Source organism: Eucalyptus grandis, chromosome 3 (genome assembly GCF_016545825.1).
Source record: "Eucalyptus grandis isolate ANBG69807.140 chromosome 3, ASM1654582v1, whole genome shotgun sequence".
Lineage (NCBI taxonomy): Eukaryota > Viridiplantae > Streptophyta > Magnoliopsida > Myrtales > Myrtaceae > Eucalyptus > Eucalyptus grandis.
The window spans coordinates 9,973,708-9,990,118 of NC_052614.1; the positions used below are offsets into that span (position 1 = coordinate 9,973,708).

General features: G+C 38.0%; 1 protein-coding gene across 2 annotated transcripts in view; it reads left to right on the forward strand.

Annotated features, from left to right (window-relative positions):
• The window catches only part of LOC104430929, a 64,316-nt gene that overhangs the window by 45,622 nt on the left and 2,283 nt on the right, over positions 1-16,411 (forward strand). The window contains exons 1-5 of one of the 2 annotated variants that reach the window (XM_010043644.3): positions 14,301-14,432; positions 14,527-14,634; positions 15,013-15,131; positions 15,287-15,369; positions 16,291-16,406. The exons of the other annotated variant lie outside the window; for it this stretch is intronic. Coding sequence (XP_010041946.2) covers positions 14,610-14,634; positions 15,013-15,131; positions 15,287-15,369; positions 16,291-16,406 — 343 coding nt within the window. The 5' untranslated portion in view covers positions 14,301-14,432; positions 14,527-14,609. Of the gene's footprint in view, positions 1-14,300; positions 14,433-14,526; positions 14,635-15,012; positions 15,132-15,286; positions 15,370-16,290; positions 16,407-16,411 lie in introns of those variants that run through there. 2 annotated transcript variants of the gene reach the window in all.

The window sequence follows — 16,411 nt, forward strand, 5'->3', positions numbered from 1 at the left end:
TTCTACTAATCTTGTTTTGCAACTTCTGCATATGGATCTCTTTGGGCCAACCAGAATTAAAAGCATAGGCATAAAGAGATATTGTCTAGTAATCGTGGATGATTATTCACGATTTACTTGGGTATACTTTCTGGCAAGTAAGTCTGAAACATTTTCTTACTTTTCAAAGTTTGCTAAGAAAGTTCAGAACGAGAAAGGATATGCTATTTCAAGCATACAGACAGACCATAGAGGTGAGTTTGAAAATTAAGACTTTGCAAAAATTGGTAATGAATCAGGTTTTCAGCATGTTTTCTCCTCTCCATATACACCAGAATAGATTGGTGTTGTGGAAAGAAAGAATAGATCTTTGCAGGAGATGGCAAGAACTCTTTTAATAGAAAGTAGTATTTCCTCTCATTTTTGGGCTGAAGCAGTTTCTACAGCATGTTATATTATTAACAAAATCTTTTTAAGGCATATTCTGGAGAAAACTCCTTATGAGTTATTCAAAGGAAAGAAGCCAATTGTTTCTCACTTTCATGTATTTGGTTGCAAATGTTTTGTTTTGAAAAAATACAAATGATCAAACTAGTAAGTTTGAAGAAAAATCAGACGAAGGAATCTTCCTTGGATATTCAACCACCAGCAAAGCCTACGAGTATTCAACAAAAAGACTCAGTTTGTGAAAGAATCTACGAATGTCAAATTCCAAGACTCTTTGCAGAGTCAACTAATTCATACTCATCCTGAAGAATCTGAACCTGCTCCAATGAAGAATCTGAACCTACTCCAATCTCTACAAAGTCTACCTCCCCTGAAGCACCTCAGATATTTGAAAATCAACAACGAACGGAAGTTGAAGAATCAACTGAAGTAGAAGAACAGCATTCTGTCAGACCGACAAGTAACTAGAAGCACAAGTCTAGTCATCCCAAAGAACTCATCATTGGTGATATTGATGAAGGGATTCTTACTAGATCCAAAATGCAAGACGAGTCTAGCGTCGTGGCACTTATTTCTGAAATAGAACCCAAAAGTATAGAAGAAGCTTTAACTGATGAAAGATGGATTGAAGCAATGCAAGAAGAACTTAGACAGTTCAGCATTAACGATGTATGGGAATTAACTCCTAAACCAAAAAGTAAATCCATTATTGGAGCTAAATGGGTTTTCAGAAACAAGTTGGACGAAAAATGAAAAGTGATCAGGAACAAAGCAAGACTCATGACCAAAGGATTTACGCAAGAAGAAGGGATAGATTATGATGAAACCTACGCACCAATAGCCAAGTTCGAAGCAATTAGATTATTGCTTGCTTTTGCCTGTTATAAAAATTTCAGGTTATTCCAAACGGACGTCAAGAGTGCATTCCTAAATGGATTTATCTAAGAAGAAGTTTACGTAGAACAACCTCCTGGATTTGAAAATCCAAAGAGACCAGACTCAGTATTCAGACTGAAAAATGCTCTATATGGATTAAAACAAGCATCTCGAGCTTGGTATGACAGGTTAAGTAATTTCTTAATGCAAAATGGTTTTGTCAAAGGAAAAGTAGATACTACATTGTTTTTTTTTTGTAAGAATAGATACTACATTGTTTATTAAAAGGGAAGGTAAAAACTTTCTACTTGTTCAAATTTATATTGATGATATTATATTTGGATCACCTAACGAAAATCTGTGCAAGAAGTTTTCTAAGTCTATGCAGGATGAATTTGAGATGAGCATGATGGGTGAACTATCCTTCTTTTTCGGATTACAGGTAAAACAATTGAATGAAGGAATTTTCATTCACCAAGAAAAATATGCGAAAGAACTTGTTAAAAAGTTCGGATTAGAGAATTGCAAAAAGACTAAGATACCAATGTCTAGTTCTTCGAAGCTGGATAAAGATGAAGGAGGAAAGAAAGTTGACCAGAAACTTTACAGGAGTATTATTAGTTCACTTATTTATCTTACTGCTTCTAGACGTGAGATTTTGTTTAGTGTTTGCATTTGTGCTAGATTTCAATCTAATCCAAAAGAGTCTCATCTAAGTGCCGCAAAACGCATCATCAAATACATTGCAACTACTTCAAATTTAGGTCTGTGGTATCCCAAAAAATGAGACTTTACCTTCATTGGATATTCAGACGCAGATTTAGCAGGTTGTAGAGTTGATAGAAATAGTACATCCGGTACATGCCAATTGTTGGGAAACATGACTGTATCTTGGTTCTCAAGGAAGCAAAGCATTGTAGCTCTTTCAACAGCAAAAGCAGAGTATGTGGCGCTTGGAAGTTGCTGCTCTCAAATCTTATGTATAAAACAACAACTGAGAGACTTTGAAATCAAAGACTCATGCACCAAGATCAAATGTGACAACACCGGCGCAAGTAACCTCACAAAGAATCCAATTCTTCATTCAAGAGTAAAGCATATAAAGATTCGACATCACTTTGTTAGAAATCATGTTCAAAGTGAAGAAATTATGATTCAATTCATTGACTCAAAGAATCAACTGGCGGACATATTTACAAAGCCACTGGAGAAAAGCCTATTTGAATCTATTCGCATCAGACTGAACATTACATCTAATATCCATTAAAGTCTGAAGGAGCTCAGACTACGAAGTAAAGTCTGAAGGTGAAGGTGTTTAGACTCAGAAGACCAAGAATTACGATGTAAGTTATTTCTATTCCAATATTTTAAACCTGAAAATGTACGGTTACTTATTGCTAATTGATTGAAATTATCTTTCCAAGTTTTTCTTTTTCAAAAAGCAGTTATCAATTTCGAAAAGACAGTTATCTTAAAAAAGGAAGTTATTTTTGAAAAGGTATTCTTATTTTTCCTTTGACGACGTTTCGTTTACCTCGCTTCACTTGCTTTTTATACTGAAACCCTAGAATACAAAATTCCCACTTGCTTTCACTTTCACTCTCGTTTTGTCCAAAAGTTTTCACCTTTTTCGAGCAAGATTGTGAATTTCTCCCTTGAAGCGACAATGTCTTTAAGAAAGTCTTCAAGGAATGCAAGCAGGGGACCACGACATATGCCTGAGGGTCCTACACATTTCGACTTGACTGAGGAAGAAGATTCTTCTCCACCACTGCGTCCGAGTCAGCAATAACCTTCTTAGCAATGCCATTCTTCTCCACCAAGTCAACCAAACGAAGAAGCTATAGAAGAGGCTAAACTAGTAAGAATGCTAACTCCCAAAGTTGCTTTCAAACTTTACTCTAATTTGAAGAAATAAGGAACGCTGATGTCTTTAATCGATGAATTTTTAAGAGATAGAGGATACAAGAATGAAACCTTGTTCTTGCGGGAGTTGGAAAGGTTAGGAGTTGTAGAGAAAGGAACGACTGAAAGAATTTTGCGAATTTCCCGAGTGACCCATTCTATGGCACTATAAATCAACCACAAGTACTGGACGATGATGAACAGATGTTTACCCACTTTCAGCCTAGAACAAGTGTTGCTGTAAATGTTGTTAGTGATGGTTCAAGTCTTTTCAGATTGAAGAATCACAAGAGGGAATATTCGAACCTAATGAAGAGAGGGGTTATGAACTCTAGGAGTGTCGACTTCGATTTCCTTGATTCAATAAAAGTCAATCTATGAGAGAAGCTTGCTCTACTACAATTGGAGCAGTTTTGTTATGAATCTACTGCTGCTTATCCAGAACTCACTGCATACTTTTACTCGAACTTATATTTCTTGGATGCAAACAGTTTTTCTTTCACGGTGAAGGACAATGAATTTTTTGTGGATACAAATACGTTGACTGACATAATTGGGGTGGAAAGAATAAGTTTCCAACCAATTAGCGTGTTTATTGCTTATGCTATTCTGTCGTTGGTGAAAGATAGGGATGTTGAAGGCAAGATTTCCTACACAAGGATGAATGCCTCTAACATCTTGCTACATAAGATCGTAATCAATTGCATTCATCTCAAGTCGATATCCAAGACTGATGTCTCTCGATCTGAAGCGAAATTGATGTGTGCCATCAATACTGGATTTAAATTCTCTCTGCCTCACACCATCTTGTTTCATATGTACCGAACAGTGGTGAAAGATAAGGGACAACTCTCTTATTCTGCTCTTATCACGCATCTCTTTAGACACTTTAAAATTCACATTTTTGCACCATTATGTTTAACAACCATCTCTCCAATGGTGATTGGTTTTAAAATGGTCACAAAGATGCGTTTGAAAGAGCTGAACAAGGTGTTGGAGCGCATGAAGGAGAAGTCTCCCATCAAAGCAAAACAAGACTCTGCTGTAGCAGAGAGGAAAGGCAAGGAGCCCATGGTTGCTCCAATAAAGAAGAAAAGAACTCTTATCTTACAAGATGAAGAAGATGAGGATGAAATGACTCTTTCAGCCTTAAGAAACTTAAAGAGTTATGTCAGCTTTCATGAGACAAGAGAAGAACCAGAAGAGGGAGAAAAAGAGAGAGAAGAGACAGAGAAGGAAGATGAAGAACAAAGGAGGACAAAGGAAGAAATAAGAGAAGAGAAAGAAGAAGAGGAAGAATAAGAAAGAGGAGAAAAATGTCAGGGTCAAGAAGACCTTTTTGAGCCAACTTTAGCTGTCTCCTTATCTAGTAATTCTGAGATGGCAAGAACTGGAACTGTTGACGCGCATCACTCTGAAGCTGGAGTTGATCAAGAAGAAATCTTACCTACTCCACCTAAAGACAACAAAACAGGGGGAGCTATTGGATCAAAAGGTATTTCTTCACATTTATTTACTAGTGATGTAAGTCGTTCTGTAGCAGACCCAGAGGATGTGTATGCCTCGCATTATCCAGAAGCTTTCACTCATAGTCATGGTGGACAATCTGTTGAAGTTCCATCCATTCTCAAAATCCCTGGAATCGACTCGACTGGTCCTAGTGTTACAACAGCTCAAACAACAGACTTTTTGAGACTGCTAAAGATTCTATTGGAAGTCAGAAAACAACAATATGCTTTGGGATATGAGATGCAGGATCTCAAGAATGCTTTCATGGCCACTTCAGTGTCTTTGCATGACCAGTTGAACGCCCTGAAGAATCAAGTGCAGACTACTGTGTAGGGTGAAGATTTTCAGTTACTAAAGCAGAGTTTTAAAAGGCTTGAGAAGATAGTGCATTCTATGGGAGAATTCGAACTTGTTTGCCTTCCCAAACAGCTTTAATTCTCTCTATTTTCAATCAACTCTTTTTCATTTGTTCTCCACATTTTGCTGTTGACAAAAAGGGGGAGAGGTTTGATGCAGATTTGATGAATTTTGTTTTGACTGTTGGACTTATATTTTGTTTGGTTTGGTTGTGATTTGGACTAGTTTGGACTGATGATGCTTGCAAGTAACTTAAGCTATGTTATTGATTATGGTAACAATAGTTGCTTTTACAGGACTAACACGTTTTCTGTGGTTGCAGAATTGTTACTATCCTATCCTAATCTCTAATTATCTTTTATAAGAAATCTTCGTTTGCTTAAGTGTTGTCTTGCAAGGCAAAGTGTCCAAATCTGCGGGAAAATTTTGTCACCATCAAAAAGGGGGAGATTGTTGGAGTAAACTTCCTTATATGTTTGGAAATTGACAAAACATTTCTATTAGTCTAGTCTGAAGACTCGCAGACTCTATCGTCAAAGTCTGAAGACCTTTAGACTCAAGATTCAAAGTCTACCGTCACTGATAGTTTCCAAACCGATGAAGAAAAGATTTATCCGATGAAGAAGACTTATCCAGATGAAAGTATATCTTTAAGGATTTGGTTTGTACAGTTCAAAAATATCTCACGGTTTGAGATAGCATCTCGTGATTAATTATTCTTATTGAATCAATTTGAATAATTAGATCCGTTGATTGGCAAGTATACTTGAAAGGTTTTACTTATGGAAACTTAGATCCCAATTGTATGGGCAAGCATGATTGATGGGCTATCATCACATTCTTTAAATAACTCGAGATCTTCCTAATTGATTCTGTCCAACGGGTAGATTGGAAGAACTCATTTGGAAGGTGCTAACGGTTATGATGGTATGGAGGAGTATATAAGGATGACGCTCAAGTTATTCGAGTGTGTGCGTGAAAGAAAAATTCCAAAGTTTGAAGCTCTTAGTTATTTGCCATTTCAATTTGTCGAGCTTAAACTGTACTCAAAAGAGAGATCAAATTCTTGTGAGACCTTGAGGAAGTGTAGTAGAGTCTCTACACTATGGAATCAAGGACGTGAGACTGTAAAATCTTTTTTGGTTCTTAGTGGAATCCAGCCAGTGGGCTGTCAGTGCGGGAGAATAGGCGTAGGTTTGGTCTAAGCCGAACCACTATAAACCTTGTGTTTCAATTCTCTTTCCCTAAACTCTTTACTTTAATTCGCAGTCTTATATAACTGTTTATTGTCTTTTACATCTTTAGTCTACTGTTTTCATAAAAGTCGAATTAAGTTGTTAAGTCTTGTAAAAACTTTTTTAACACTTATTCACCCCCTCTAAGTGTTCATATTAACATTATTAGAAATCACCAGGACATGACTGGGAGAGGGATGAAAATGCTAGTACGAGCACCTAGAGGGGGTAAATAGGTGCAAAAACAAATTTTGCAAAATATAGTGTAGAACTTTACTTTTAACCTAAGTCTGGTTAACAATAGACCTTGAAGAGGAAATTAGACTTTAACAATTAAATAGAGTTACAAAAAAAGTAAAAGAGTTCAGGGAAGAGAATCAGAACACAAGATTTATAGTGGTTCGGCTTAATCCAAGCCTATGTCCACTCTCTCGCACTAACAGCTCACCGGCTGGATTTCACTATAAATTAAAAGAGTCGTTACAATATCACGTCATTTATTCCACAATGTAGAGACTCTACTACACTTCCTCAAGGTCTCACAAATGTATAAACTCTCTTTTGAGTACAAATTTTCGCTCAGCAATTGAATCAGCAAAGAACAAGGAGCTTCAGACTTTGGAATTTATCTATCACGCACACTCTCGAATAACTAGAGTGTCTTCCTTATATATTCCTCCATGCCTTCATAACCGTTGGCACCTTCCAAATGAGTTCTTCCAATCTACCCGTTGGACAGAATCAATTAGGGAGATTTCGAGTTACTTAAGGAATGTGATGATAGCCCACCAATCATGCTCACCCATACAATCAGGATCTAGGTTTCCATAAGTAGAACCTTTCAAGTATGCTTCGTCATTCAACGGATCCAAATTATCCTAATTAATTTCAAAACGAATAATAGATTTTGAAATGCTATCTCCAGCTGTGAGATCTTCCTTAGTTGCTCGAATCAAATCCTTAAAGAAATACTCAATTCTGGATAAGTTTTTTTCGACGGTCTAGAAACTATCAATAGGGGCAGACTTTAAATCTTGAGTCTGGCGGTCTGGCGGTCTTTAGACTTTGACGAAAGAGTCCGCAAGCCTTCAGACTAGACTGATGGAAACGTTTTGTCAGTTTCAAAATAAATAAGATAGTTTTCTCCAACAAGGGAGATCGGCCAAGCCACATAATCAATCCCTTTCCGAAGGAGGAAGTGATATGTTCCTGTTCCAAGACAGAGCTTGTTGAAGGGCCAACTTCTTCTTAAACAGATTTTCGTCATTAGAGTCACTACTGTCAGATTTCGATTTTCTCCTACCTTCACAACAGATAAAAAATTATAATTCTCTTTACAACTAAATCAAATAGATATCACACAATCCCCCAAAAAAAAAAAAATCTTTTTCCTTCAAAAGAAATCTGTCCTATAGAGAATATGCATAACTAATCGAAACGGGCATGCACGCATTTAGCATTTGCACATGTTGGAAGGTAATGTAGGGACAGGATTACTACAATAGGCTCGCAACCAAAGGAAAAACCATATGCCTTATAAATAAGCTATTCCTCAGCTTGTTCACACTGCTCGGATTGTCAAAGGACCAACATTTAGAACTCAAACCATGTGACAAGGTTCGTGAAGCTAACCTTTGGATGAAAAGTTACAAAACTAGGAATACGACCCCAACGCCCCTATTCTCCGACCCTGCGAAGCACGATCACGATCGAAGTGAGAAACTCAGCAGCTCATGCGAAGGAGCGAATCGCATTTCAGACCGCGAAGACACTAGCAAAAACCAAAACTTCAACTCGCCGCACAGCACGAAAGCACCCCCAACAAAAAAAGGAAAAAATAATAATATTGCAGACGAAGTGGATAGGGGCAAGGGAAGTAAGAAGCGAAGCGCGACTCTCCGACGTACCTCTAGTTGAAGCAGGTGGTGCCGGAGACAGTATGCGCCCCTGAAGAGCCTGGCCATGGTCGCCATCGAACGCTAGCAACTGCGCCGGTGGAGATTAGGGCGGAAGGGAGGAGGTGGAGGAGCGGTGGCATGTCCGAACGGCGGAGCATCTACTATGGTTTTTGTCTCAGCGAAAGAGAGCGATTTTTTGGTTTTCCCTCACTTTTGAACTCAGTTGTTTTTTCTGCACATTTTGCTGATTTGGTTTTTTTACTTATTCTAGTCTTTAAGAGTTAGTGGATTCATGTTTAGCTAATTTGTGTATTAATTGTCCTAGTTTTTAGGAGTTAGTGGAGTAAGTGCTTTATGCATAATATGGATAGTTATAGGTCTTATTCTACTGGTGTTTTATGTTATCTATTTGTCTTTGTAATAGATTTTGAGGTTTTGAATGAAAAAGAAGAAGTTTCAGCTTCATCTCCTCCCCTTTAGTTGTTTTACAGTGGTATAAGAGCCTATGAGAAAAGTGAGAGAGTTTTAAAAAGATAAAGAAGGTTTAGAGGTGTGAGATACCTTCATGAGATAATTGCAGCGGCAACATTTCCAATGGCCACCGAAAATTTTGTCCAACTAGCCATTCCACGCTTTGATGGTCACTATGACCATTGGAGCATGCTAATGGAGAATTTTCTATGGTCAAAGGAGTATTGGTCAGTTGTCAAATTTGGAATTCAAGAGCCACCGATAGGCATGGCTTTGACAGATCCCCAAAAAGCAAAATTGGAAGCTAGAAAGCTAAAGGACCTAAAGGCAAAAAATTATCTCTTTCAAGTTATTGATCGTCCCATCTTCGAAACTATTCTTTGCAAAGAAAACTCCAAGGATATTTGGGATTCTATGAAGAAGAAATATCAAGTCTCTGTTAGAGTGAAACATGCATAGTTTCAAGTCTTGAGAAGAGATTTTGAGACACTAGCGATGAAGGATGGAGAATCTGTCACCAGCTATTGTGCCAAAATAATGGAGATCGGCAACAAGATGCAATTCCATGGCAAGAAGATAGATGACGTTACCATTGTGGAAAAGATTTTGCATCCCTTGACGCCAAAGTTTATTTATGTTGTCTGCTTAATTGAAGAGTCGAAACACAGAGATGCACTCTCTCTTGATGAATTGCAAAGTTTCTTATTGGTCCATGAACATAAGTTCAATAGTAGATGAGCAAGCGTTGAAGGCTTCTACCAATACTCATTCCAACAATTTTAGAGGAAGGCGTAGAGGTAGAGGTAGAGGAAGGGGAGATTGAGAGAATAGAGATGTTAGCAGGAATTTCAAAGCCAATAATGACCAATTTCAAGGCAAAGGCAGAGAACGGGATCCTAACAAATCCAAAGTAGAGTGTTTTAGATGTCTTAAATTTGGTCATTATGCCTCTGAATGTTATATTAGGTTGCCTAATAATAAAGAAAATGTAGAGAGTTCAAATTTTGTGGAATAAAATGAAGCAGATGTTGTTGATGGCTATTCAAGATGAAAAGAAGCCCGAGTAAGATATTTGGTATGTGGATATAGGCTACGATAACCATATGAGTAGAAGTAAATCTTCTTTTTCTTATTTAAATGAAGATTGTCATTTCACTGTGAGTTTTGAGGATCATTATACTATGAAAGTGATGGGAAAATGTGATATTAAGATAAGAACCAATAATTGTTTTGTGAAAATGATCTCTAATGAGTTGTATGTTCCTGACTTGAAAAGTAACCTATTGAGTGTTGGTCAATTACAAGAAAAGGGTTATGTTATCACCATTAAGAAGGGTGCTTGTGAAATTTATGATTTTGTTAGAAGTGCTATTGCAGTTGTTCTTATGAGTTCAAACAGATTGTTTCCATTATAGATTGAAAATATTCAATCTTGTTTAATGACTGAAAAGAAAGATCCCTCATGGTTGTAGCATTTTCACTATAGCCACTTGAGTTTTGATGGATTGAAGACACTCCAATAGAAAAGCATGGTGACAGGTCTTCCTCAAATTACTACTTCTTCTCAAGTTTGTGAAGAATGTGGTGTTAGCGAACAACATCGTTCTCAATTTTCAAAAGAGAAGTCATGGAGAGCAAATGATATTTTGCAGCTAGTGCATTCGGACATTTGTGGTCCTATAAACCCATCTTCTAATGGAGGTAAAAGATACTTAATTACATTCATTGATGATTTTTTCCAAAAAAAACCTAGGTTTATTTTTTATAGGAAAAATCATAAGCTTTCTCCACATTTAAAAGCTTCAAAGCTCGTGTGGAAAATGAAGCAGGAAAGACCATTTAGACACTTCAAACATATTGTGGTGGCGAATATTGCTCAAAAGAATTTGAAGTCTTTTTTGTAGAGCATGGCATTCGAAGAGAGCTTACAGCCGCACATACACCACAACAAAATGGTGTATCTGAGAGGAAAATAGAAACATTCTCAACATGGTGAGAAGCTTATTGGCAAGAAGAAGAATTCTAAAGACTTTCCGACCAGAAGCAGTAAATTGGAGCATTTATGTTTTGAACAGAAGTTCAACTTTTGTTGTTCAAAATATGACACCAGAAGAGGCTTGGAATGGGAGAAGACCAGTTGTAGATCACTTCAAAATCTTTGGATGCATCGCATATGCCCATGTCCTAGATGAAAAAAGGAAGAAACTTGATGACAATGCTGAAAAATGTATCTTTCTAAGTGCAAGTGAAGCATCCAAAGCATCCAAAGCATATAAATTATTCAATCCACTAAAAAAGAAGATTGTGACTCGCAGGGATGTTGTTTTTGATGAAGAGAACACTTGGGATTGGAATAGGCAATAGCCTACCCAAGTCCTTTATGACAATGATACTGAATAAGAGCAGACTTCAGCACCTTGTATGCCCAAAAATTAATCAAATACGACTTCTATAGCTACTGGAATTTCACCAACAATCACTGAAGTCAATGAAGAAGAAGCTCAATTTCTTCGCGGCGTTGGAAGAAAGCCTGCTTGGATGGAAGATTATGAGGTAACTGGAATTGGAGATTCAATTACTCACTTTGCTTTATTTCGGACTATGACCCTACAACTTTTGAAAGTGTTGTCAAAGAAGAAAATTGGCGAAAAGCAATGGATGATGAAATTAATGCCATTGAAAGAAATGATACTTGGGAGTTATTCGATCTTCTGAATGGACATAAAACCATTGGTGTAAAGTGGGTCTTTATAACAAAACTGAAAGAAAATTGTGAAGTTGACAAATACAAAGCACGTTTGGTAGTCAAAGGATACAAGCAACAATACGGGATGGACTATACATAAGTTTTTTCTTCAGTTGCAAGACATGACACGATTAGATTGGTGGTTGCATTGGCGGCACATAATTCTTGACCTATTTTCTAGCTAGATGTCAAATCGACATTCTTGCATGGGTACTTGGAGGAATAGGTATTTGTTGAACAACTCCTTGGTTATGTCAAGATTGGAAATGAGTATAAAGTTTACAGATTGAAGAAAGCTCTTTATGGGCTAAAACAAGCCCCTCGAGTTTGGTATAGTCATATTGAAACTTATTTTCTTAAAGTTGACTTTTCAAAATGTCCTTATGAGCATACATTTTTTGTCAAGATTGAAGATAAAGGGAAAATGTTCATCGTCTACTTGTGTGTTGACGATCTTATACTTACTAGAAATTGTGATGCTATGTTTGAAGAATTCAAGAAATCCATGATAGATGAGTTTGAAATGTCTAATCTAGGTACGATGCATTATTTTCTTGGCATAGAAGTGATACAATTGGGTGATGAAATCTTTATTTCTCAAAAGAAATAAGTGAAAGAAATTTTGGACAGGTTTCAGATGAACAATTGTAATATTGTAAACACTCCAGTTGAGTTTGGCTTAATGCTATACAAAGATCATGAAGGGAGGAAGGTCGACAGCACATTTTACAAAAAAATTGTCGGTAGTTTGATGTATCCAACTGCAACACGACCAGACATAATGTATTCTATGAGTTTAATTAGTAGATATATGGAGAAGCCTACAAAAATGCATTTGTTAGCTGCCAAGAGAATCATTCGTTACTTGCGAGAAACTAGAGACTTTAGGTTATTTTACAAGAAGGGTGAAATGTCCAATTTGTTGGGATTTACTGATAGTGATTATGCAAGAAATCAATATGATAGGAGGAGCATTTCGGGTTATGCTTTTATGTTTGGGACATGTGCTATTTCGTGGTCATCCAAGAAACAACCAATTGTCACATTGTCAAGTATAGAAGTTAAATTTGTTGCTGCAACAGCTTATGCTTGTCAAACTATTTTGCTAAGGAGAATTCTTGAAGAGCTGCAATTCAAGCAACCGGGAGCTACTAAAATTTTTTGTGACAACAACTCAGTAATCAAACTCTCCAAGAATCCCGTGCTACATGGAAGAAGCAATCACATTGATGTGAAGTTTTATTTCTTTAGAGATCTCAGCAATGATAGGACGATTGATCTAATCTACTGCAAGAGTGAAAATCAAGTTGCTGATATATTCGCCAAGGCCCTCAAGATGGAGTCATTTGTGAAGCTTCGAAGGTTACTAGGTATTCGCATATTGAAAACAATCAAGGCTTTAAACTGAATGTTAGCAAACATCACTTTAAGGGAGGGATTGTTGAAATAATAGTTGTTTTTTCTGCACGTTTTGCTGATTTGATTTTTCAGTTATTCTAGTCATTAAGAGTTAGTGGAGTCATGTTTAGCTAATTAGTGTGTTAGTTGTCCTAGTTTTTAGGAGTTAGTGGAGTAAGTGTTTTATGCGGAATATGGGTAGTTATGAGTCCTATTTTAGTGGTATGTACTTGTCTTTGTAAAAGACTTCGAGGTTCTGAATGAAAAAAGAAAAAGAAAAAGAAATTTTAGCCTCATATGTCCTCCCCTTTAGCTATTTTACAGGCGTTGTGGAGGTCGCCTTGTCACTTGAGAGAAGGAGAGGGAGACAAACTGCTGCTCCATTTGGGCTGACACGCTCGATTGGGCCAGCCCCATCAGTTGGGCTTAGTTGGAGGAAGGGGAAAAAAATATCTTAAAAATCTACAAAATAATTCAAATGTCTAGCCCTACCCAAAATTTCCGGACTGCCAATCGGGATGCCGAGTAGAGTACCGTCTATGGAAATCCACTGAGCATGCAAGTCAACACGAGCAGGCATCATTATCCTAGCGAAAAATTGACAGCTTGCTTGCCATGGCAACTTTGAATTAATGATGATCCTTGACTTTATGGCCATTCTTTGAAATTCGGCATTTTCTCAACTTTACATCATGCTTCGACTGATTTTGTGATTTTTGTGCAAGATGTATGGGGCTTCTCTTCTGTGATGCTAGTTTAGGATTGCAGGAGATTTATTTGCGGATGTGGCTTGGAGATAGGCGACGATTCAAGACGGATTATTTTTTTAGCCATATTAGAAGTCAAAGGGAGGGCTGCTGCTGGTGCAACGTTTATCTGAAGAATGGCAAAACATTACTCTCTACACCTTCAAGGGTCAAATACCGAGCGAAGGGGACAACGTCAAATCTGGCGTTCTCTTGACTTAAAATACACGTCAATTATTGCGAGCATCTCGAAGGACCTCCCGCTTTGAAAGGCTTCCAATCGTCCTGTTCGAGCAAGCTGTCGATTTTTTCACTAGGATAATGATGTGTGCTCGCGTTGAATTGCACGCTCAATGGATATCCATAGACTTGATTCCCACTCGGCATCGTCATCGGCCGGCCAAAAATTTAGAGTGAGGTCACACATTTGAATTATTTCGCAGATTTTAAGATATTTTTTCCCCTTCCTTTCTCCAACAAGGTTACCGTGATCTATCTGAGATCTTTTTTGTCCTTTTAAGCTATGTCTGAAATTCTAATAAGGAGCACAAGGATATGAAATTTAAATATTCTATCCATTATTTAATTATCACAATAATAAAATCGGATATAGTTATATTAAATCACATATATTATTTAATGTTAACGGCACCTAAAAGTTTACAAACGAGGCCGGTTAAAGATTACCTCCTTTTCGTAGTAGCATATACTAGCCAAACAATTAGCTTATGACGCATTAGAGACGCAGTTAAACCTTAGAAGAAAGCCCAGCCTTATAAAGAGCAAGATTATCGTCGGAGCAGTGTCGACTTCGGATGGACGAGACTAGTGATTTCCATGCAGAGCGCAGCTGACTAAAAGCCTGGTAAGTCGTTTCTCCCCTCCCGCTACTTCCTCGGAGCTCATGATTCCAATTTCGATGTCAAATGCTTGTCGCTTGATGCCGATGCAATCTCCAGCGTTCGACCCCGTCCACCTGACGCCGCCGCTCTCGATTCCTTCTCCGTCCAAGAACCGCCCCAAGTTCGCAGCGACGCCAAGGATGTCTCAGTCCACTCACAACCCAGGTAACTTCAGCTCGCTGGTGAGCTTCTTCGGCGTTCGGGCGTGCTAGTATCTGTGCATGCTCATCGCGCGGGTCGTCTTGTTTTGAATCTCTTATTGCTCGAGTGACGATACTCGTCGGTGGGAGATGGGTTACTCTTGATTCTCGATCATGTCGCTGTTTAGGAGTGAACTCTGTTTAAGTATGACTGATACCCTTCAGGTCATTTTGGCTAGTGCTAGAACTCGTATGGGGGGAAATGCGCAATGGTTAATTGGGGGAGATGCTTCATTCTCAATTATGTCAGCATCTAGTGCTGAAGTCTTTTACTATACTGTCCATACTCTGCTCGTGCATATGATGAGCGGTGGTGTTAATTCGTTAAGTTTTCTCTGTTCAGTTGTTCAGCAGCAGAGAGTCGTGATACCGAACAAGCATGGGGAGAAACTGGTGGGGCTGTTGCATGAGACTGGATCTTCGGAGATGGTGATCCTCTGTCACGCCTTCCGGTGTTCCAAGGTACAGTGATTTATATAATTTGGAAAATGGCAGAAATAAGAGTATGTATAAGCCGTGACATTGTTTGCTACTGCGATACGGCAGACTTCCTTTCTCCGCTAAAATTGACAGTTCTGCAAGTGAGCTTTAACTTTTTCTTTCTACCTGTTGTCCAGGAAAATGACACGATGGTGAATCTTGCTGCTGCTTTGGAGAAGGAGGGTATTAGTGCTTTCCGCTTTGACTCTGCTGGAACTGGGTATGCTGAAATATACTCGTCAAATGTAGATATCATTTTGCCGCTAAGTCCATTTATGTGAGGAGGAAGTGAGGGAGGGAGAGAGAAAGAAAGAAAGAGTCTTTAAGAAATATTGCCGGTTTCAGTAAACACCGTGCTTAGAGTCATAGCAGAAACAACGCTGTCAATTTGGGCATTTTGGCAGTTCAAAGATTTAGTTCAGCTAAATGCTGATTCTGGTCTTTAGTTGTAAATTTTAGTAGCAATTTGTCTGTTGTTCCTTCTCCCAAACTTGGATTGCTTGACTGCTATTTCAAATGTCCTTTTAGATATCTCTTTAGTTTTGATATTCCTCCTCTTGTTGACTCATTTAGCTATTGAAAAATCAAACCATACCTTCCCTGATTGGTCTTGTCAATATTCTCTTTTTTCAGGTCATTGTTATTAGAAACCTCTTTATCATCAGCAATCCCATTCAAATCGTGGTTGTCATACTAGCTGTGAATATTTGCCCAATTTAACACAGTGGGTGATTTGTCTATGATATATAATTTGGGCATTATGAGGTCGTAGTTGTACCTTCTGGCCCAGGTGAAAGTGTGGGTACTAAGAGACTGATCATTTCAGCGGTCTTGACATTTTATTAAACCAAGGCATCATGAGGACTCTTACCTCACATGGAAATAGGACGGGGACAAGGTTTTTTTGTAGCTTTTATTGCATGCTTTAGGTCATCCACTCTTTGAATGGTTGCTTCATTAGGACTCATGCTCGATCCTGAAAGCATAATCATTATTGATGGCTTATAGTTATGTCTAAGGCGATTGATTTGATCTTGGTAAAAGTTTTTAGAACTGGACACCGGTTAGACAGGAAAGCAGTTCTTGCTTCTAATAATCCTTTCCTTTTGCCTTAACACTCTATAAAACTTATGCTTTCTAGAGAGAGTGAAGGTACAGACGGTAACTTCTGGAGAGAAGCTGATGATCTTCGTGCTGTTATTGAGCAGTTCAATGGAGCTAATCGGGTGACCAGTGCAATTGTGGGGCATAGCAAAGGTTTG